This window comes from Lissotriton vulgaris, chromosome 8 (assembly GCF_964263255.1).
Source record: "Lissotriton vulgaris chromosome 8, aLisVul1.2, whole genome shotgun sequence".
In the NCBI taxonomy this organism is placed as follows: domain Eukaryota; kingdom Metazoa; phylum Chordata; class Amphibia; order Caudata; family Salamandridae; genus Lissotriton; species Lissotriton vulgaris.
In genome coordinates this window covers 1,062,475,124-1,062,498,859 of record NC_141696.1, presented here as the reverse complement: position 1 = coordinate 1,062,498,859, position 23,736 = coordinate 1,062,475,124, and the positions used below count along the sequence as shown (strand labels likewise).

Below are 23,736 nucleotides of genomic sequence, written 5' to 3'. Positions count from 1 at the left end.
CACTCTCCGCCTCGTGGCGTGGAGGCTCTCAGGAGACGCTGGACGCTCCCGGGCCTTTCGGGGTCAGCTGAGCACTTGCTCTCCAAAGCATGGGCCGATAGTACGACGAAGCGTTACAGATCCGCTTGGCTTAAGTGGATGCGTTGGTGTTTACGAAGGGATTTGGATCCCATGGTCGCCGGCCTTGTTCCCGTGCTAAATTTCCTGGCACATTTGGCCGACAAGGGTTTGGCCTATAGGACGATCAATGCTATCCGGTCGGCGATTTCTGCGGGCCATGATAACATCGATGGCCATCCGGTAGGGGAACACCCTTTTGTGTGCCGGCTTCTGCGAGCTGTTCGCCTCGCACTGCCGCCAGAACCCAGGTACTCCGTCCTTTGGGACGTCAATTTGGTTCTGAATTTGTTCCTGTCGTGGCCAGCCAATTCTTATCTGTCTCTTAAAGAGCTCTCGGCGAAGTTAGCCATGATGTTATGTCTGGTTTCTTGTAGGCGCGTCTCGGACGTGCGCGCGCTGGATGTCTCTGCACGCATTTTTTCCCCGGATGGGGTTACTTTTACGGTGGGCCGACGTACTAAGACGTCGTCGCGTTCCATTTCTTATCCAGCCTTTACTGACACTCCTAAGCTGTGCGTCGTGCAATGCCTCAAAGCCTATGAGGACCTGACCTTGGATCTGCGCCCTCCGGGCGAGCGTCAGTTGTTGATTGCCCTGCGGAAGCCACACAAAGCTGTCTCCTCCCCCACTATTGCTCGGTGGGTGCGTTGGGTCATGCAAGAAGCAGGCATCAATACTTCTCTCTTTGGAGCACACTCCGCCAGGGGGGCCATGGCCTCTAAGGCATTCTCGGTGGGTGCTCGTCTGGAGGACCTTATGCGAGCAGCGGATTGGTCCTCGGATTCCACCTTCAAGAGGTTTTATTTTAAGCCGGTGGTGGATTTGGCTCAGTTGGTGGTAAGTAAGCTTTGAACTAGAATAATCTGAAGCCTCCGGTCCTGACATAGAATCGAAATTTGCCTAGCTTACGTAACGGTAAGTTTCAATTCTATTAAGGACACGGAGGCGAGGATTATCCCACCCGGACTACGGTGGTGTCTCTACCCACCCGTATGGCAGTAAGTAAAGCGTTTTCCTTTACATTGTCAGTGCTGTGTTGTTCACTGAATGCTCCTCGCCTTGTTGTCGCATTTCCTGGACCACCTCGCTGATGCTGTTCCTTTTTTGGCAGGCAACGACGGTGCTAAACAGGACCAATGAGGCTCCAGCGTGATCTGCGCGAAGAAAGAGGAGGAAGATGAGGAGAGGTCCGGTTATATAGTGATGATGGACAGAGTAATAGGACTATGGACTATGGTTACGCAAAGAGACTCTTGGGAGTTGTTGATTTTTTTGTTGAACATTACGTCAATGCTTTATATTTAAAGCATTTTTTGTTCTTATTATATCTTTTCCTAAGCTGCTGTGGAGTCTTTATGTTAATAAAGCGAAGGAAGATATAGCATAATCCTCGCCTCCGTGTCCTTAATAGAATTGAAACTTACCGTTACGTAAGCTAGGCAAATTTCGATTCATCATGAACTAAAATGGTGCGCACGTCCGGCATCCTTTTAATAAATTAAATGGTGCAGACGTGTTGTAGCTCTGACATCAGAGTGACCTTGCTGCTCGCCAGAAAATGGAACGTCAACAGGTTTGTGTTTGTGCCGAAATCTACGTGCACCCATTTCTGCCTGTGCGCATTTTACTCATGCTGCGTTCATGCGCTTGATGAATACAAAAGTTCCAGCGAGAGCCATAGACTGTTACGCAATCCAACATCATGAAAAAGCTAGCCAGCCACCTAGAGGGCGGCGTTCGTAAAATTACATTTGCAAAATCTCCGGCCCATATCAGTCATAGCTAAACAAAGAAGTCGATTTCCTCTAGCTGGACAGTTAGATTTTACTTTTTCATTTCCCACCATTCTCTGTCTCACTGTGTAGTAAACTTAAGATCAAGGCTCCTGGAATTATGTGATTTTTGTGGCCGTGGGTTTTCCTTAAAATTATGGATGTCCTGCATTTACCACATAATCCATCACCTGCTGTGTTATTTGCAGAATTTAACAAATAAAATACATCTCTAGCTCAAACAACTCAACAAGTTAGTAAAAACGTGGTGACATATGTTGCATACAGGGCAAGCGATGACTGGTCATGTTTGTGTTGTTTATTTCAGTATTGGGGTGTCAAAATGGTACTAAAGAGGTAAACCTTTTTCCAGATGATGTTAACGTGTAAAAAGGACAAAATAATGAGGTAATACTGTCATGAAATATGACGCTTTATGCCACATAATTTGCCTTTTATTGCAACAGAATTTATTGTACCTAGCCACATAATTTTGTTCTCCCCTGCTGCATAATTCCAGTGGCCCTGATCAAGGCCCGATAAGAGCACACCTCTGGTCGCTCACGCTCGACCCCAAAATGCTTCACATTTAGGCTTACCAGCAAATATACCACCTTTAAAACCATCACTTTCTACAGTGTGGTATTTTACCTGTCCGATAATGAGCTTCCCTCTCCCCCTTAGTTTTAATTATGCATAAAATGACAATGACACACAAAGTGAATTTTATGTTTCGAGTTGCTTCCAATTGTGTATCTGCTCCATCACCTGTCCCCCTACAGGAAGCCATAATTGGAAAATGGAACATAAACAATGTTATTTACTTACTGCCTTACTTGTGCTGTTGCAGGAATATATATATATATATATATATATAGGTGAGTGTAATCTGTAGCCTCCCAGTGGTCATATATATATTCCTGCAACAGCACAAGTAAGGCAGTAAGTAAATAACATTGTTTATGTTCCATTTTCCAATTCTGGCTTCCTGGAGGAGGACAGGTGATGGAGCAGATACACAATTGGGACCAGTGCTGCATATATATATATCTCACAAGTCGGAAAGGGTGTCCCCTCGAATGAAGCCCTCACACTGGTAGGTAATTTTCAGCGTTTTATTGTTGCAGGTTAGCATCAAAGTTCAAAGGACAGATCAACACAGTTCTTGTAGCCTGACGCGTTTCGTGCTTCCCTCGCACTTTTTCGAAGGCTGTGCTGGAAATTCAATGCCGAGCATATGAACACCCGATTTTAAATCTTCATCTTCCCAAGTGGGCGTTAACATCAGCTCGCGCTGGCTGCTGGTATCTGTGGTGTTGTTGATTACACTTCAGTGAGCTGCTCGGCATTAAATTAATTTTCCCAAATCTTAATACCTCAGTGGGTGGGCTGAAAGGTCTCTTTGATCTTTGTGCCCAGTGACCCTACAAACACGCACCTCCAGTCCAGGAAACTGCTGCCTGCCCAAGCATGCAGCACTGGTCCCAATTGTGTATCTGCTCGATCACCTGTCCTCCTACAGGAAGCCATAATTGGAAAATGGAACATAAACAATGTTATTTACTTACTGCCTTACTTGTGCTGTTGCAGGAATATATATATATGACCACTGGGAGGCTACAGATTACACTCACCTGTGAGCAAGGCGAGGGCGCCGAAACCGGTCGGGTTAAAAGAGTGTTTTAATGCTGCTGAGCACTTGACACATTAAAAGTCTTCTTGCACGCAAGTCGGAGTTGGGCTCTGTCTTTTGCTGTTGTTGAAACTACAGGATTCTCCGTTCCTGTTACCGAGAGCCCGCCCCTGCAGGGTTGGGGGCCCCCAGTAAAATGGAGCACTTTTGGAACAGTTAAATTGAGGGGGCATGACCCGCTCCTCAACGTGCCTGCCATGGGATTTCCGAGGATATTTTGGCATTTTGAAAGGAGAAAGGGAGATGAGAGAGACGTTTCTCTCTCTGGACACCGCATTGCAAGTAAACCAAACTGTGCTTGGCAACGAAGGGCACTGTGCCCATGATGTACTTTAAATCATGTTTGCATCTGCTTGAATTTTTGCTACCAAAACATTAAGTTACAATTTGATGCATTGTGGCGCCTGCAGTATCGAACTGGGGACCACATGACCACTGGGAGGCTACAGATTACACTCACCTGTGAGCAAGGCGAGGGCGCCGAAACCGGTCGGGTTAAAAGAGTGTTTTAATGCTGCTGAGCACTTGACACATTAAAAGTCTTCTTGCACGCAAGTCGGAGTTGGGCTCTGTCTTTTGCTGTTGTTGAAACTACAGGATTCTCCGTTCCTGTTACCGAGAGCCCGCCCCTGCAGGGTCGGGGGCCCCCAGTAAAATGGAGCACTTTTGGAACATATATATATATATATATGTATATATATATATATATATATATGTGTTACGAGGGGACCCGAGCTCCAGGGGGCCTCCTGAGAACAGTACCCTGGACTGAGAGCATCTCACTGACTTCAGAGGGGGGGCCCCTCCATGTACTTTGCAGGGGGGCCCCCTCAACTTTCGTTACGCCACTGCCATGCTTCTGAGTCAGCATAGCAAGGGCAGTTGGGTGGTCTCCTGGAAAACAAAGCTTACAGCCCAGGTCTTAATTCTGAAAGGCTTAGGGCAGAAGGTGGGTGGTATACATCTCAAAAATTGATGTGGAAAAATGTAGAGGAGATTCCTTTCCTGGATAAATGAGCGAGTGTGTGGCGAAGTTTATTTATTTATTATTATTATTTTTTTAACAATAAGGTGTCGCAGTGGGAAGACACACCCTGCAGGGAGAGACTGTTTGAATGTTCCTTCGTCACTCTCTCAAACTGTTCAGTCTCACATGACTATATAGCACAACACATCCTGAGGATTTATGCTTTGTGGTTTCACAAATTCTCTTTGATTGCCGACAGTTATCCTTTATTTAAATGGCACTAGACCACTCCAACGCAAAACCAGTACCATATCTACAGCCTGATTAGATCACTTTACAGTATGCTGGCCCCACTCTTGACCATCCTTCCCTTCAAAAAGTCTTACAACCAAAGAAGCTCCATCTCAGTCCAGACTGTGAAGCTTTGGAATTCAATCCACATCGCCACCAATGTTGTAGTCTTAAAACATGGCATTTTTATGCCCAGGATCACTTCCTAAAAAATAAGGTTTACCCACATGCATGACTGCCTCTATTCCCCCACTTTTCTGTTCACTACGAAGCTAGTGATTTCATTTCATTTGTTCATTCATGTTAGATTAATTAAAATCATTACATGTGGGCAACCGGGATAACACTGTTACCCATAAATAAGGATTGCTAATCGATCGTTAAAAACCTCCTAAAATATTGTAACATACACTCATTAAAATAAAGTTTTTGGAGGAAGTTCCAGCACACCGTTAGCATCTCTTAAAATAGTGCAAAATTGCAATTTGAACTCTCCATAGGAGATTATAAAGGTCATTGGGTTTGATGGAAAAGTACATCAGGATGTGCATCTCGTCTACTGAAGATAAATACTTGGATGATCTTTTTCCAAGGGTTTGGCGAGGTGTGGGCAACAGCACAGTAGGTGTAGCCAAGACTCAAGATGATCTTTACATAACCTGCATGATAACTGCCCTCTCCTGCCTGCCCAAAGCGGATTAAAATTGTGAATGGTAGGAGCTAGCAGTCTCAGGTAAGATATCAGTTCACTGCATCATGACTGGGGCAAGTTTCTGATCCTGGTGAACCACACCAAACACCACCCATGTAGGCTAAACTATCTAAACCAAATTAACCATTCACTCCATAAAGGCACATAGGACATCAATGTTAATCAAGGTGCTTAGCAACCTCGTCTTGGGGACAATGCGCTATATAAATTCCACATCAGAATACAATACAATGTATTGACTTAACTCTTGCATATTCCTCGAGTATATTATTTTCATTATTAAATTAAGCAACTGGAAAACACTTACCATCATCTTTTCGAAAAGTGCTAGAACTTCTTTCTCGGATAACTGTTTGGTGGGCACATCATCCATCTCTTGTGACACCGAAGGCCATTCACTGCTACCAGTGTAATGTGCACTTTTCACAAGCGGCAGGTGCGGCCTATCTTTCTTGGTTCCTGGCATCCGAATGCTTGCAAACCGGTCCAACTGTGGAGTCAGAGGGAGAGTAAACAGATCACAGAAGGGCAGTTCAAGTCCTCTACAAAGTCTAACATATGTGTGCAATTTAGGACCTAAAGTTTTAAAGTTTAAGAATAGAGAAATGCACCAATACCCCTGCTAGCTCGAAGTGGCATTAATTACGTGCACATGTTTAAACATTGAAACTGAAGATAAATAATAAAGAATTCGTTCTTTTATTCACATACCATCAGGCACAGTCAGTACATTTTCTGTCACAGCCTTACAGTCCGACCAGTTTCCGGGTTTTCTATTTTTATCAAGCTTAACAGAACTTTATGATTTGATCAAAGCCAATGACTATTGAATTCCGTTTTTGCTGGTATATTAGATTTGCAATTCTCCAATGTCCTGGAGCGCATTAAGTGAAGTGCAAAAATTATTTTTGGGGTTCTTTAATGGGGGGTCCCGATGGCTTTTCAGACTATTTTGAAACCATGGTTAAAGAGCATAAAAGCATATTTGCAAAGGCAAACGTGCTTCCTATAGATGTCCCAGGTCAAAGCATGAGTCCCACGAAGAGCTTCAACTGAGAACATTTCTAGCTTTCTTCTTCCTGTGGCGATCACTGTTCTATTGCACTTTTGCAAGGTTTCCCATCAAAACATCTTTTTACTATTGAATTCCGTGCTTTTTCTCGTTAAACTTGGATGCCTAATTTACTCAGACATATCATACTGAAAGGGCAAATATACATCAAATAATAAAAAATGTTGACATCAAGATTCATAGAAGACGCGCAAATGCATTCACGACAAGTAAAACAAGCCAGAAAAATACTTATTAACTCTAAAGGGAACCTCCGATTTGCAAACCTGCCCCTGGAGATTATTATAGAATGAATAAAGTAAATGTCTCTTGAAATACTTTTAAAATTCGATCAGCGAAAAATTATTAAGTTATCAAACACAGTTTTACAACATTTTCACGCATGGAGCTTTACTTCGCATAAAATGTATGAGTGCAGCCATAATATTACATAGAAAGATGGCGAATGATGCCTCTAAAATCAAATCTAAGCACAGTACCTTTCTTTGCAGTGTGCATGTGAAGTCGCAGGCTTCCGGGCTCGAGGAGGTACTAGCTTTAAAGTAGTTTGATTTTGACAACAGGATGAAGTGATGGAGACGTGGACTGCCATGGTGCACAATATTACCCTGGGACAGACCAGCACAGGTTGGAACTGTATTACAACCGGGGTTAGCCAGTGAGTAAGCCAGGGTTGGATTAGGATTAAAAATCGGCCCGGGCACACGGGGGGGGGATGTTTAAAAAAATGCACAGATTAGTTTACACTGGTGAAACACCTGAAAACATGTGGAGCCACTTTTGCTCAGGCCCCTGCACAATATGTATGTGTATATATACATATATATACATATTCCATAGCCATCATGATGGGGACTGGACTAAGGCCAAATTTTTCGTCCTTGACTCTATACCAAAACACGTGAGAGGTGGTGATAGAGTAACAGCACTACATAGAGCAGAATCAAGATTTATTCTCCAGGCAGGCAGTATCGCTCCAATAGGGATGAACGTTGATGAAGAGCTGTATGTTCATCTGTAAAATTTCTCCTCTGTGAACTTCCTCTGTCGACCTTTAAAGACTCTGATTCTCTTGACCATACGGTTTTTTTAAATACAAAAAAATTTTTTTAAGTTTTGTCTTTGATATATGTTTTGTTGAGCAAATTATTGTGTATAAGGCAGGAGAATAGGAATAATGAATCAGGAATCTAGTAATGGACTGTATGAATAATTATGTATGAATATTGGTATGACTGACATAATTTTGTCTTTATCTTATCTTTAATATACAGGCCAAGGACACACCTCTGAAACCAAAATACCTCACGGATATGTGATATCGATATGAGCACGACAACGTTCACTCTCTGATAGTGATAATTAATAAGAGCACGGTATTGCATGAATGAATAGTGAATATTATGTACACCATTGTTACTCAGTATAACAATTATTGAGTTTAGATTGTTGGAAAAGAGTAATCACCATTAGAACATAGGAAAACCTCTGACATAATCACCACTCTAAGTAATGACAACCATACTCTTCTATCACTCTCACCATGGGTACTACACCCTGTATTTTCTGTAACTCCAGTCACTTTAAGCTCGACCGACACGATATCATCTACCAGATCTGGTGTCACAAACCTCATTAGGCCATTTTCACTCACAGTCCTTAATAATCCAATCTGATAAACACAAGTATGATTCTCCCGCCTTTCCTCTCCAATCTATACAAACTGGAGCTATAAAATGAATTGGGTACTACACCCGCAATTTTGTACCAAAATAAATCACTTTGCACAATATATTGCATAAATACAAAAATGTATAAAAATGTGCTTTTTGTAAATTACCTATTTACATGTCCTTACATGATGTAATGTAACTCGTCAAAGCACATGATTGAATTCAATGTGAAAGAAACATTGAGTCTCTCTTTCATTTTCTTTAAACCTATGTTACTTAAAGCAACAATATGTCTGCTATGGTCATGTGACCAAGAGCCTGTGTGCTCGAAACGCGTCTTTTTCTTTGCCCATTAAAAATACCTTGAACCCTACCTGGCTGGAGTGGCTCGTGATTCCTTCGCATCTACATGTCTTGTGCAGGAGACCGGATAGAATATATATATATATATTCACTGAAAAAACCATAGGTTTCACAACAGTTATAGTTAGGAATTAGCATTTACAAAACCTATTAAATTCACTAAAAAAACCATAGGTTTCACATCAGTTATAGTTAGCTGGAAATTTTACTGACATAAAACCAATGAAATTCCACGTTATAGTTAGTTGGACTCACTATAACTTGCGCGCCTGCAATGCACTGCTGATGACGTCACATATTACATCACTCATGACATGGTCAGTGACATCACTCATGACATCACTGATGACACCATCCAGTGAATGTGTGTCTTTATGAAAAATAAATATGTTTTATATTTGTATTTGTAAAGGACGATGGAAGAATAAATGGTTAAATAAGTGTGTAAATGGATGTTTTTTTTTTAAAAGAATTGATTGGTTAACTGCCTTATTAAGTGTATCTTAATGAATACATATATTAACGAGTAATTTTTAAATATTTAAATATATGTATCAGTGTTTCACTTTGTGTACAAGTGGCTGCATGGGTTGGTGACTGACTCACTGTTTGTATGTGTTTTGAAGACAGCATATGTGCAGGACTGTATGGGTGGATGAGTGTGTATATGTGTGTGTTAGTGAGTAAATGCCTGTCTCACTAGTGTCTTTATGAGTAACTACATATGTTTTAATCTTGTATATATGAGCATTGATGTATATAAGTCAGTATATGTGAGAGTGAGAGATTGAAAGAATTCCTGTTTAAATAAGTATGTGTTTCTATAAGTGATTGTTTAAGAGAGTAAGTATGTGTAAGTTTCCTTAGAAGTAATGTGCTAATGTATGTATAGCTGTATATGCAAATAAATGGATGTTCAATAGTTTATTTGCATGTGTGAGTATGTGTGTGAGTAACTTTTGTAAGACTGTCGGTGTGTAACAGGATGTATATGTGTATCACTATATATGATGAGTGAGAATATGTATGAGTGACTATATAGAACTGTTGGTGTATGAGTGGATGTGTATATAGATGGTGGAATTACTGAATTGGTTATTGTAACTGGTATGGGTATCTCCATTTTTTTTGAAAATGTTAGTTTCTATTGTTTGAATATGTGTTTCAATGGTTACATTACACTGAGAGGAGGTCTATCAGTCTGTCACAAGGATGGTGTCATCAGTGATGTCATGAGTGATGTCACTGACCATGTCATGAGTGATGTAATATGTGACGTCATCAGCAGTGCATTGCAGGCGCGCAAGTTATAGTGAGTCCAACTAACTATAACGTGGAATTTCATTGGTTTTATGTCAGTAAAATTTCCAGCTAACTATAACTGATGTGAAACCTATGGTTTTTTTAGTGAATTTAATAGGTTTTTTAAATGCTAATTCCTAACTATAACTGGTGTGAAACCTATGGTTTTTTCAGTGAATTTCATAGGTTTTTTAAATGCTAATTCCTAACTATAACTAGTGTGAAACCTATGGTTTTTTCAGTGAATTTCATAGGTTTTTTAAATGCTAATTCCTTTCTATATCGAGTTTCTAACCTATGATTTTTTTTAAATTGTTACCTTAGATATACATTTCTATGGCAAAATGAAACCCCTCATTTTGTTCCTCTTCAAATTAAATGTATTAAGTTTTACCACTTTATTCCAATCAAGATGACTTCAGGTGTGCCATACTTTTGTCATAAGTAAGACTGTTAGCACTCTAGTTGTTCTTTAGAACACTCTGGTACATTCTGTCATTGGGCTACAGTTGGGCTACATCTAGCTGATATTTGGGCTACATTTGGATTTTTTGGTCTCTGGTGGCCATCTTTGGGCTACATTGGGCTACATTTTGGCATATATATATATAGTTAATTTTCGTAAAAACCACTTAAGAATAGGGCTACCAGTCCCTACAATTTTTCCCAATTTTTTTTTTTTATTTTTTGCTTTGGAGCGCTCCCGGTGCGCTTCCTGGGGAGCGCCCCGAAAAGCGTACTTTTATAAAGCGCCCCCGGGCGCGCTCCTGGGAGCGTCCCGTAAGCGCCAATATCGCGAACGAAAACATGATCGTGACGTATCGCGTAGCCGCGTCCGCGTGATACGCACGGCGTAAGCGCACCCGGAAGTACTCGAGCGAATGCGATCGCGCAACGTAAACATCCGACGTGCTTACGCTACGCGACCCGGAGTGCCCCCGGGCGCGCCCGGGGGCACGTAGCGTAAGCGCGTCGGGTCATGTGACCTGAAAATAACACTTCATTGGTTCATAACAGTTTTAGTTTCATAATGATGAAGCCCCTGGTCTTGTGACCTGAAAATAACACTTCTCATTGGTTCAGGACAGTTTTTTTTCCAAATGATGAAAGACCCCACCTTTTTTCCTTATTCTGACTTTGTCCTTTGACTGAGGAAGACCGGTTTGTACATCTCTGTACCTTTTTGATCTTAATAATGGCTTCAGTAGCAGCAGCAGCTGGTGCATCTGCCCCACCACCACCACCACCACCACCAACAGGACCAGCTCCAGATTATATTGGTGGTCAAGAAGAGGAGGAGGAGGAAGAGGAAGAGGAGGTGGGGAGGAGAAGATGGCTGCCTGAAGAAAATACCCCATACAAACCCAAGCCACACATTGTATGGGAGTTTTTTTCAATCCCAGAGGGCAAGAAAAAAGTGAATGCGGCCAAGGTAACTTGCCTAATCTGCAATGAAGAACTCTCACGGGGCAACCCAAACAAAAAATATTCATTAGGTAACTATACCATGATTCGTCATATGACCCGAAAGCACCCAAACAACTACTCTCGTGCAGAGCTCAGGGAACTGGCCAGTAACCTCCCCCAGTCGTCAAGGACCACCTCCCAAAGAAACCAACCCACTTCATCGGGACCAGAAACATCAGAGATGATACCTTGTATTCAGCCAAGATTTGCTGATTTTAAAATCACTTGTTCTGCATGTGGCAAGCTTATCGCCTATGGTGAAAAAAGCGTAAAGCTCATCGTCCTTGCAGGTGATAATCACAAGTGCCCCAAAAAGAAGTAATTTTTTGGGTTTTTTGTTTTTTTGCTCCAGTTGAGCCAGTTTCAATTCCCTTTTTTGTTTCTCCCCCTAAAAAAATACAAAAAAAATATAAAACTGTTTTGAAAAGCCAAAAAAAGTACAAAATGTTCAAAAAACACAAAAAAATATAAAACAACAAAAAGAAGAAAAAAAAAGTTCTTTTTAGAACTACCTCCAATTTCTAAATAAAGGCTTCATTTTTTAAAAACTCATCTTTTTCCCTCATAGTACGCCCCCCGGGCCGCTCCCCGGTGCGCGTACCGGGCGCTTCCCCAGCGCAAAACGAAAAAAAAAAATATTTTAAATGCCCCGCGGGGCCCTTTTATAGCCCCCACATCAAACCTAGGGGGTCAAGGGGGGTCTACCCTGCCCCCTTATGGTCATTTCCCTCTTTGTTTTGGCCACCTCTCGTGTCTCGATCCTACCGAGACACAAGATGGCGGCCGCTCCAGACTGTTTCGAATGTTTACAGACACCCGAGAGCCAATCAGCTTTCCGTGCGCACCTCGCGTGGCGTGCCCGGTGCGCGTACCGGTGCACGTACCAGAGCGCGGCTATAGATATATATATTTTTTTGAACCTTAATTACTCAAAATCCACTGGAGCACATATCTTGAGACATAGCAAAGGCACATCGGGCTACCAGTCCCTACAATTTTGCCAAGTTTGGTGAAAATCCATTCAGCCGTTCGGGCTAAAAGTGAAATCGACCGCCCTATGGAAATTAACATGGGGAAAACGCGTTTTGGGACCCCCTTTTATCTCGGCCCCCGCTTGACGAATACCCCCCCCCCCCCCCCCCCAAACTTTCAGGGAAGGACCGGAACGCCGCGAGGCCATTTTGAGGCAGATTCATCAACCGGCGCCAAAGTTATTCCAAATAGAATTTTGAGATTTAACATTGAAAAAAATCCTAACTATAACTACCTACTGGCGACCGCCAGTAGGATATATAGATATATAGATATATATATATATATATATATATATATATATATATATATATATATATATATATATAGATATATAGATATATAGATATATAGATATATAGATATATATATATATATATATATATATATATATATATATATATATATATATATATATATATATATTTTTTTTTTTTTTTTTTTTTTTTTTTTAATGGGTCGCCCAGCGAGAGAAAGGGAGTGCCACCTCTGCCATTGATAAAAGGGAAGTAATGAACGCCCATCTACCGCCAGAAAGGCCACTCAGGCACCCACTGGGCCGCAGGCGGCATCGAACAATGCAGAAACTGCCCAAATCGGCCCCCAAGCTGCTCAAAAAAGCAGCACACAGCTGGAACAAGGATACCGGCTCTTCGGGCATTGAGTGAGTGCCCGCGTTACCAATCCGATGCTGAAGTAGGTCTCCCTATCACTGGGACCACAGCATTGCTGCCCAGGCAGTATGCAACCGAGACTGGCCTCATGGCCTGGTCTTTGTCCTGACTCTGCGTCCAACCCATCAAGAAGGTGCCAATCCCTGCTACGTGTGACCTTTGGCGTAGGCAGGTGGGTCGGGCAAAGGCAAAACGCTGCAACATATTATTTATTTTCAATTTCCAGGAGTTTGTCCCGCAGTGAAATCACTTTTTAAAATGTTTGTATGCGTGAGTCTTTGTGCGGACCATGTGTACGGAGTGTTAACTGAGCCCACACTTAAATGAATAAGGATTCCAGTAAGTTTCCAGACATCACTTTTTTTTATTGCGTCTATAGATTTTTTTATTAATGTTTTAACATTTAGCTAAATGTTCTAGCATGCAGAGCCCATTGAAAATCGAAACTTGATTCAACACCGTGAAGAGCTCTGTGCAAGGCCTAGCCTTAAAGTGTGTTCTGCTGTTGAGTTAACCTGCCATATTTTCACCTTAAAAAGGTCTTGTGTTTCCATCTAATGCAGTTTGCATTGGTATGTAAATTCCCTTCAAATCTTTCCTTTACATGTGTTCGCCTTCTGTACTGACTTCATTTTGCACAACGTCAATTTACTTCAACTAACTTTAGGGCGTGAATTTAAGTAGCTAGGGATCCCATCCAACTTGCATCCTTTAGATTCATGAAAATCAAATGGGGTGGTAGCAGTTTCCTTGCTGGAGCCACTAGACATTGGAATCTGCTGCCTCCACATTAGATCCACATCATGGCTACAGGTTTTCAGACAACTTCTTAAAACTTGGCTTTTCAACTGTTAACTTTCTTTTTCGAGCTGTCTCCCATTTACTCTGCTTAGTTTTTTTCAGCGCCAAGACACCCTCGGCTATGTATGCTGCACTATGTAATTGTTTTTACATAACATCAGAGTCTCGTCAGAGTTGACCCAGTGCCACTCACAGGATACTCATCCGAATAAATGCATACCCTCACGATCAAGAAAGCATTATCGAGACATTTGTTCCCAAGGAATAAAAGTTCTAAAGCAAAAGGAGCCAACTTTTCCAAACGGTTGAGAGCAGCGGCTGGTCACAGGAGCAAGGGCGCAGTCCGGTGGAGCTGCGAGGCATGGGGAGCGACCTGCCTGGAAAACAGGGTCATGGGGCAAGGGTCGCCAAGGGCACTGGAATAGGTGCTCATGAATGGCGCTCAAATAGCCTTGAGACTATATAAAACCGTCAAAAGTTAGAATAATTAACAAGCATTGGCAATGCCAATAGGTCTCACATTTGCAAGAGTTAGAGCTAATAACGCTGTACATGACAATGTGTTTTACACATGTGTTGTGTGGTGGAGTGGAGGTGTGTAGAGTGGAAGTATGAGGTTTGGATTATAATTGTTAGTTGTGGAATCGTGTGGTGTACAACATTGTGGCATGGTGTGGTATGTGTGCAGTGGAATTATGTAAATAGTAATTATGTGCTTTTGCGTGTACTAGAATTATGTAGAGTGGGATTGTGTGTCAAGGAGTGTAATTATGTTAAATGATATTGTGTTTTGTGTAGTGGTATGTTGTGCAGTTTAATTATGTGGTGTGTTGTTGAACTGTGTTTGGCATGATTGGTATTGTGTGGTGTGGATTAGATGTATGTGGTGTGTTGTAACAATGTTGTTGAGTTGAATTATGTGGTGTGTGTTACTGATTTGTGTGGAATGATAATGTGTTGCGTGGAACTGTGTGGTGTGGAGTGTAATTATGCAGATTAGAATTATGTGGATTATGTTTCTATGTGGCATCAAATAAACTTAATAAAAACCACGTTGCCTTTCAGATACTAGCCAAGAAGTTGTAATAATTTGAAAATATAAATATGAGGGAAGGCTGCCTTTCATCCCACAGAAACGCATGTTTAATAGTGGCAGCTCCTTTGCTAAAACGTAGGAGCGTCGCCCCATTGCTGCAAATCAGTGAAAGAAAGAACCAATATAATGATAACTCAAGGTTATGATTATATTTGCTCATGTTGCTGCCCAGCTTTGCGGGGTGGGCAGGGCTGCTCGGCTCTCAGAGTAGGGGAAGAGTAGTTTGCCCACTCCAAGTGTGCAATGACTGTTTGGCCAGCCCCGTGGGGCCGTCCAAAACAGTCATGCGCACTTTGCATGTTCTCCATGCAGACTGCATTACAGCCGGTGTGGAGAATATGCCCAGGCCCCCATTCCTTGGATGAGCGCCGATCCATGGCACTCAGACCAATGGAAGAGAGCTTGGCTGCACCTTGCGACTCCCAATCCGTGCCAGGCGCTACTGCTAATTAACATAGTGTAATTGAATTTCTTTAGCACTTACTACCCCTGACGAAAAGTTGAAGTGCTTTTTTATGAGTAGCAAACTACTCTGGAACCCAAAATTATGGATTAATAGTAGATTAGTAATCTTCTTTTTTTGTGCATTAGTTGCACATATTTGCTTTTGTACTGTGCGGCGCTGATGTCTGCTCATACAGACCTATACCAGCGACATCAAAGATGTGCACATCAAGACCGGAGACACTGCTGTACCGTCCTGCAAAATCAGCATCTACAAAGGATGCTTCTGGGAGCTACAATACACTCCAAGTATTGCAGGGGTGCAGAGATGCCATCCAGGTGAGAGCACCATTCTGGGCTGCAGTGCTATCTGTATTGATATCATGAAGGGATATGTACTAGGAAAGCAATAGTGTTTTGTACCAGTGGCATTTCATCCACATGGGAAGGATGATAATTTTAGTGGACTCCAGGTTCCAACCTCCTCTGAAGTGAGAAGGCTAAGAGGTGAACTGGTGAAATAAAAAAGTAAATAAAAAATCTGCACATGAAAATAAATGAAAGTCCATAGAGCTTTTTATAAGTTTGAGCAGCTGTTGGCAATTGTGGGCCACAGAACGTTCTTCACATTTGATACTACAGCATGTGTCTTACACATGGAGGGCATGTGAAGAATTGTGAGGGATTGTTACTCTGATGAAATACTTAAATCAATATCACTAGTTGTCTGGAGGTCAATTGAACCATGATTCTCAGAACAGAGGTTGTTTATTGCTTCTTCTGAATTCTGTGTGGCATTTGATACATATTCTGTATGGAAAAGTGAAGAAGGTTCACTTTACATGTTCGCATGCGTTTTTCTATGACCATAAAGTATTACCTAGATCTCTTACACTCATTTACTACCTCCCTCTTCCTTTAGCTACGTACCTTTTCTTGTGGCTATCCGATCTTTCCATATTTACATTCTGTCTCTCCCCATTACACCTGTAACTACCCAATTTCTAGTTCTTCCTCTATCGCAATACACTGTCTCTTTACCGCTCTGTTTACCTCCTCTTTTCCCCCAGCCCCCAGTTGGTACTACCCAGCAGAACTGGGGATCACGGTCTAACTAGATAAGTGCACATAAAGAAAGAGGGGAGGTGGGACAAAGAGGCAAAAGGTACTTCCGCTCAGAGAAAAGTGCAAAATGTGTGAGGGAGCTAAATTTAATTTCTTTTGAGTCCTTTGCTAAATATTTTTATGGCCGATATGCAAAATGTATTTCTTTACTGTTTGCCATTAGAAGTTCTATTCTCCAAGGTAGAGGTTCAGAGCTACTCTTAGTCTTACTTTTTCTATTACATGTTCTATGCCCAGAGATTTCAGTCTTACCCTTTCCTCTTAACTTTGTACTAGATTTCTGATTTATGTGATGATCAGAATCAAGGACATAGCTGGTTCGGAAAGAGTTTTTAACAACATTGTGCAGGGCATTAAGACAGCAAGTAAGTCTTCAGTTTTCAGAACTGCAATTTTTCTTGTCTTTACCAATGTTACTAGCTCTAGAAGCATTAAAATGCTGAATTTACTAAACATTTCTCTACAAATGAGACCTCCGAGAATAGCCAAATGGTGTTTTACTAAAGTGCACGTTCCGAGAAAGTGGGCCACTTTTTTTTGGCAGTGCCCGGGCCAACTTGTGAACCCAATCAGACCCTTCTACCCGCTATATTTTACTACCCCAAACTAAAGTATATTTACGAGCATGAGCTATCCTGAACATCTGGGCTTTTCTGTGGGGATACAACTTCCCCAAAGCAAGCCATGTCGTGAGCAATATTACACAAATCCATGATTTTCCGTGAGCAATATTATACAAATTCATCATTTTGAGCCATGGTGATATAACTGGTTTTCCTGATCTAAGAAGCTGTTGTCCATCAAGCAAAATAATAGCTAGTTAAAACGGACTCTGGCTGTAAACACAATGTATTTATGTTACACAGTTTACATGACCTGAACAGCAAGGTGTTGATTGCTTCGCACACTACAAAAGCACGCAGTAAGCAATGATAATCAAAAACGTGATACTTTGAAAATAAGGTGTCCACCGTGAAAAGTGAGAAGTAACGAGCTGTTGGACGAGTAAGTCTCCCTTTTTTAATCCCTCTAAAATACATAACCGAAAACAAAAATACATACCCGCCACACCGGATACTTTTGGAATTTATATAACTGCCTCAAGCAAACTTAAAAAGGACGTCAGGGCCCACACAACAAAGTAATCTGCGTCTTACATTTTCACACGGAAATACATGTCAAGGTAACTTATTTACCTCTGTCCACAGTACAAGAGAAACGGATAAAACTGCAAAGACGAAGAAGCGAATATGTGATAATGAATTTTCACTGGATTGCAGCTGTCAAAAGTGTCTGTTGCGCTCCTCATAAAGCGGCAGGAATCCTAATGAAATGTCACTCGGAGGTGATAAGGCATGTTCTTAATCACTCCGCCTTTACTGCATCTTGGTTGTGCCGGGTTTTGTAAATTACTCCCACTCATCTTCGAGGATGGTTAGATGAGCACCCTACTGAGCATTATCTCGGCGTGAGTAATCACTCTGATGATCAGCAGTGACAGTAATCCAACATTAATTAAACAAAAGTACAAACTAAAGAATTATTTTTATCTCAGCTCAGCAATGGGACTCGGTGCTTTGTCCACTGAGCCCTAAAGTGTGCTCTTTCATTTACATTGAAATGGAAACTAAGAAAAATGAAAGCACTGGGTATCCCCATGCAATAAACTTACATTATCTTGGGCCAAAAGGGTCTCCCATAATCTGCACCACATCTTATGACCCTATCCACAAGATACAGTATATACATAATTTCCTATGGTTGATGAGCGCTGGGTGTAGATAGACCGGATAAGCACCGACTATGTAAATGAGTTGGATTTCTTTAATTTGTGACAGCATCATGTCCGAGACGCCTACTAAAGGGGCCGGCATTGTATAGTTGATTATTAGCAAATTAATCAACAAATGTAAATAAATAATAAAAAATCAAAATTGTAAAGACGTTCTTTACATGTGAAGGACTTTCAAATCGTAGGCTAAAAATTAAGTTGGTATTCTTAGCTCGATTTGTGGAAGCAGTGCAAGTACTGCAAACAGAATCTAGTACCGACTGGTAACCTCAACTGAAGCACTGTTCTGTGATGACAAAAATAAACATTTCATCAACTGTGAATTTGTTTGATGTATACGTGTTCCTATATTTGTGTGTTGCGTTGAGGTTCAAATCATAGAAGTTGCCTAGGCCGGGATACATCGCTTCCAGTAATGACTCCTCGGATTCCAGTATTGATTCACTGGGGTGCCACAGAAGTCACAATGTTAAGAACCGCTGCATTACATCACTGTTCGATGCGAATGAAGCAACGGCTAGGTAAGAGAGAAAGGTAACTGCAATTTCTTCGCTCGCCAACCTTAAACAACCCATAAACACAACTACATTCTGCTGTGCATTGTGTTTGTGTTCTCTAAACGATGTTCTGCATGGGCAAGGGTTCTTACCTTAAGAGTTGGCTGAGGTGCCACCAAGAAATGGTGTTTCTCTAATCGTTGCCCGTAACAAAGATGTGTACAGTCATACATACATCTCCATTCCACCCCACAGAATCAGCAAACCAGTGTTCTACTGCTTATGTCTGCTTTCATGTAGATGCCTCAACTGGATACATCATGCAAATTCTTCTGGCCTCCTTCAACATGGATTTGTGGTGAGGACCTCTTAGTAATGTGGGGCACATTACCAGGAGGTCCTCACCACAAATGGGTTTTCCAACATTGTGAGAAAAGGGAAATATCTGACCACTATATGGTTTGAACCTTTGCAGTGAGATTTACTGGTTCATTGTGCACATGCCTGGCTCACTATTTACATCAGTAATAAGGAGTTTGACGACTGCGCCAAACGCATCATAATACAGCACATCTACCCTTTGGCAAGCAACATAATGGAGGAGGACAGAGACATTTCAGACATGCAGGAGAGAGACACAAATGACATCAGAATGAAGAACCTGGCATGCCTCTGACAGGGAGGAAACACACCGCCACCCCCCACCACCACAGCTTTCTCAAGGGTCTACTTCCTTCTCCCAGCCACCAACATATTTCACGCAATGGCAGCAAATATACTCACCAGAGGCATTTCTGACCCCAACCCAATGATAGTCTCAGGACCGTGGCAAGATATAGGCGCCCGATGGGGCGGCTCAATGCCTAGTGTCTCATTGATGAGCTGTTTGGGAACTCATTTGGATGTAACTCAAACTGTATTTGGAGATCAACTCCTGTTCAGTGACCTCCTCTGGGTAGCTTTGGGCGGCAAGCAAAGCCACGATTAGGGGCAAATCATACCTCCGCAGGGCAGAAATGCTCAAAGGCGATGAGCTCGCTCGCTTGGGTCCCCTTAAGGGATCCAAAGAAAAAGTTTACCTGGCCTCGCTACGCCAGTTGGCGCTTGACAAGACCACCCAGTGTTGGAGAGCATCCACCCAGCAGGTATACAAACAGCATCAAAAATTGGGAACTCTTCTGGCTGGCCATTGGCGGAATGAGGCCGTGCATAATTCCTGGTTTCAGGAGTGCAGCAGGACATTATGTCACCAATGCGGAGGATACGGCAGAAGCGTTTGCTGCCTATTACCAAGGTCTATATGCCCACCACCCTCGAACCGAGCGGGAGTGTGTCCGCCCACTTCAAGGACATAGCCTTGATTAGACTCAAAGCGCCCCAAAGAGGACCTAGAGTCTGCCATTATGACAGCCATACCAGACTAACACTGGTAGGAACCCAGGGACTGACGGGATCCCAGTGGATTATTATTGGTGCTTTTGCTCCGTATTTATGCCTCACCTGGTGAACCTCTACTCTGAACCAGAAAGGGATTCCTTTACCCGCAGCTGGATGTGGCCCTAGTAGTGGTCCTCCCCAAAAAGGGACAAACGGCTGACACCTGCACCTCGTATTGGCCCATCTAGGCGATCAATGCAGATCAAGATTTTGTCAAAGTTCTGGCAAATAGGCTTTTGTGAGTACTGTCCAATCTCAGTTATGCCAATCAATGCAGCTTCATGACCAATCAAGGAACTAATTTCTATGTAATGACCGCGCACTACTAGATTCTTCAATCAATTTAAATAAAATAGTTTGTGCTCCTCTGGATTACTCCCTGCGCTGGAGTAATTAAATATGTGAAAGGTTGCACCAACACGAGCTGTGTTAGTGTCTCCAGGGGCACAGAAAGATGCTAGAATATATTAAGCACCTCCTTTCACCTGACGTCACACGCCGTCTTTCCCCAGCGAGGGTATGCCTGACGGTTACTGGGTTTAATGTATGGATGTAAGATAGTGGTAAACCGGAGCGCGCAGGAGAATAATATTTTCAGCCGATAAGGGTAAGATAAAGTAGGTTGATATGTGATGCGAACGTGCAGCGTAATGTTACATAGCCGAAATATATCATAACTTCACCTTTAAATTCGCACGCTTAGACTCTTTGTATATGCACAGAGACTACAAGACGGAACAGCCGATTATTCGACATAGGTTTCAGATAAGCTTTAGTCACCATGCCAGAAGCATTTTTGTGATACAATCTGATGTCTTGTATAACACGAAGTATATTTGTTAAGAAACCATGAGGAAATGATTTTTAGATTTCAGAAATTACCTATAGAACTGTCAATAACCATTGGATTAGAAGGTAGATACAGACTTAATTAACATGTGTTAATGGTTTATTAAGGTGTTTTTTGTATACTGTTTCGATAAGGGGTAGCAATTGAGGAAGTTTTTGTTCTTTTTTCGTAGATTTCCCTGATGAAGGCAATATAGCCGAAATGCATTGGAATGATGAAATATGCAACTAAATATTCGTTTTGACTATAAACACAGAGGTTTATATATGGAATGGAATGATAAAGCCTTATCAGCTGTGATGAATTGAGTATGAATTAAATAATCTCAAGAAACACAAAATAAAGTTTAATCTGAAAGAACTTTCTTGGCAGAATTCTAGCATCTTTCTGTGCCCCTGGAGACACTAACACAGCTTGTGTTGGTGCAACCTTTCACAATCAAGGAACTAACCACTACAAAAGAAGAGTCAATGTTGTGCTCGCTCGTTATCGCAAGATAACTAATCCCAGCATGCTCCTGTTAGTAGATTTCTGGAAGGCATTCAATATGGTGGACTGGTCCTATTTGGACCAGGTCCTACAAAACATGGGTTTCGGCCCAAGGTATTTTAAGCATTTCCAACTCCTTTATAGGGAATCCTCCATTCAGGTCCTTATCAACTGAGCACTCTCTAACCCCTTTTCTAGCCGTAGAAGCATTAGGCAGAGATTCCCCCCTCTCTCTCTCCCCTCTTCTTTGCACTGGTGATAGAACCCCATGCCACAATTATCTGGTGTGATGCTCAGGTGTGGAGGAAGGGCACAGAGGACAACACTGCCTTATATGTGGATGATGTGTTCCTCTTCTTGGCACAACCACAGCGATCAGGCCCTTGGGTCCTCTACAATCTGGGGGTCTTTGAGGAGGCCTCCGTGTTAACTGGCAAAAGGCTCTTCTGTTCCCACTAAAGGGGTACACAGCAATAGAGCGTTGGCTGGGCACAATCCTCCATCCAGCATTTGAGGTTTAAATACCTGAGGAAGTCCACATATCGATTTTACTGGCCTTGGCACATAACCTTAACTAGACTCCTCTAATCGCACACACCAAAAGAGGGCTACTGTCCTGGTCCGGTCACCCACTGAACACACTGGGTAGAGTGGCCCTATTCAAAATGTTATCACGTCCTAAATTCCTTTACACCCTGCAAAACTTTCCAATCCCCAATATTTGGTTTCAACAGCTTAATGCACTAATCTGGTCTTTCTTATGAGAAGGGCAATCCAAACGTTATGCTTGCATGCATTCACCCCGTGTTCAATGGAGGAACGCCATTAGCTGATGGCCAGCTCTACTACTGGATGTCACATATTCTGGCTGTTGGACTTGGCCTTTTTTGCAGGGTCATCCTTGAACGTTTTGACTTCCTCCTGTATTTTGACTGACCTGTTTTTGTTGGTTTTATGACTCTGGGCACTTTACAACTGCTGATCAGTGCTAAAGTGCATATGCTCTCCCAATTATAAATTGATGTATGGATTAGTGACTCCATGATTGGCTGGTTTGGTTTACTTTTCAGACCCTAGTACAGTGCGAGGGTGCCCATGGCTTGTAAACCAAATGCTGCTGGTGGGCTTGCAGCACTGGTTGTGCCACCCACAGAAGCAGCCTTTAAAATTGTGTCTAAGGCCTGCCATTGCAGAGTCTATGAGCAGTCCGGTACTGCCATGTTGACTAGGCAAGTGCACTAACTTGCCAGTCCCTAAACCTTCCCTTTTCTTCATATCAGACACTCCTATGGTAGGCCCAAGGACAGGGTGCATTGCAGGTAAAAGGTAGGACAAGTCCTGATGTGTGTGGCATGTCCTAAAAGTGAATTACAGCCATTTTCGTTTTTCACTATTGCAAGGCTTCCTGTTCCCCATAGGCCAGAATGGGCAGTTTGATTATTACATCTTATAATCCTAACTGACTCAGAGAACCAGGTACAAATTTGAGTTTCGTATGACTAAACAGAATGATAAAATACATCTTTTAGTGAAGTTGGTTTTAACATTCTGTGTTTGAAAATACCACTTTTAGAAGGGTTTTTTCTTGTCTAACCATCCAAGCCTGCCTCTGCTAGGTTGTGTATTCCTTGTCTGGAGTTTGAGTAACAGGGGCTGGGGGATTCCAGGAGACAGGGTGAGTAAGCACTGGGCTGAATAGAGAGATCTACATGCAGATGGGAGGGAGGAGTTGCGCCTGGGACCTGAATAGGGCTGTGCCTTCCCTCCACAATGCTGGCTCCACCTCCTGTAGAGCGTCCGATGTCCCTGTCCTGCACTGTGAAAGGAAAGAAGGAGTCATGTAAACAGAGTGCTCAAGGACTGACCAGAACTGGGTTGGACTAGGCAAAGACCTCTCTGCCTTCAGAGAACAAAGAGAAACTGTGTATAAAAAGGGAGACCCACATCCCAGAGAATTAGAACACTTTTGGGAAACAATAAGAAACCTTTGCTGAGGAGAGGAACCAGAGATTTTGAGGAGAGACTATCCCTAAGCTGAAGTGCTGCTTGGGGGATTGTCCTGAAGTG

At 42.3% G+C, this 23,736-nt stretch overlaps 1 protein-coding gene across 1 annotated transcript in view; it reads right to left on the bottom strand.

Moving 5' to 3' along the window:
- Positions 1–23,736, bottom strand: part of DIAPH3 (diaphanous related formin 3) — a 2,291,797-nt gene that overhangs the window by 1,984,310 nt on the left and 283,751 nt on the right. The window contains exon 3 of the mRNA XM_086934906.1: positions 5,863–6,045. Coding sequence (XP_086791032.1) covers positions 5,863–6,045 — 183 coding nt within the window. The remainder of the gene's footprint in view (positions 1–5,862; positions 6,046–23,736) is intronic.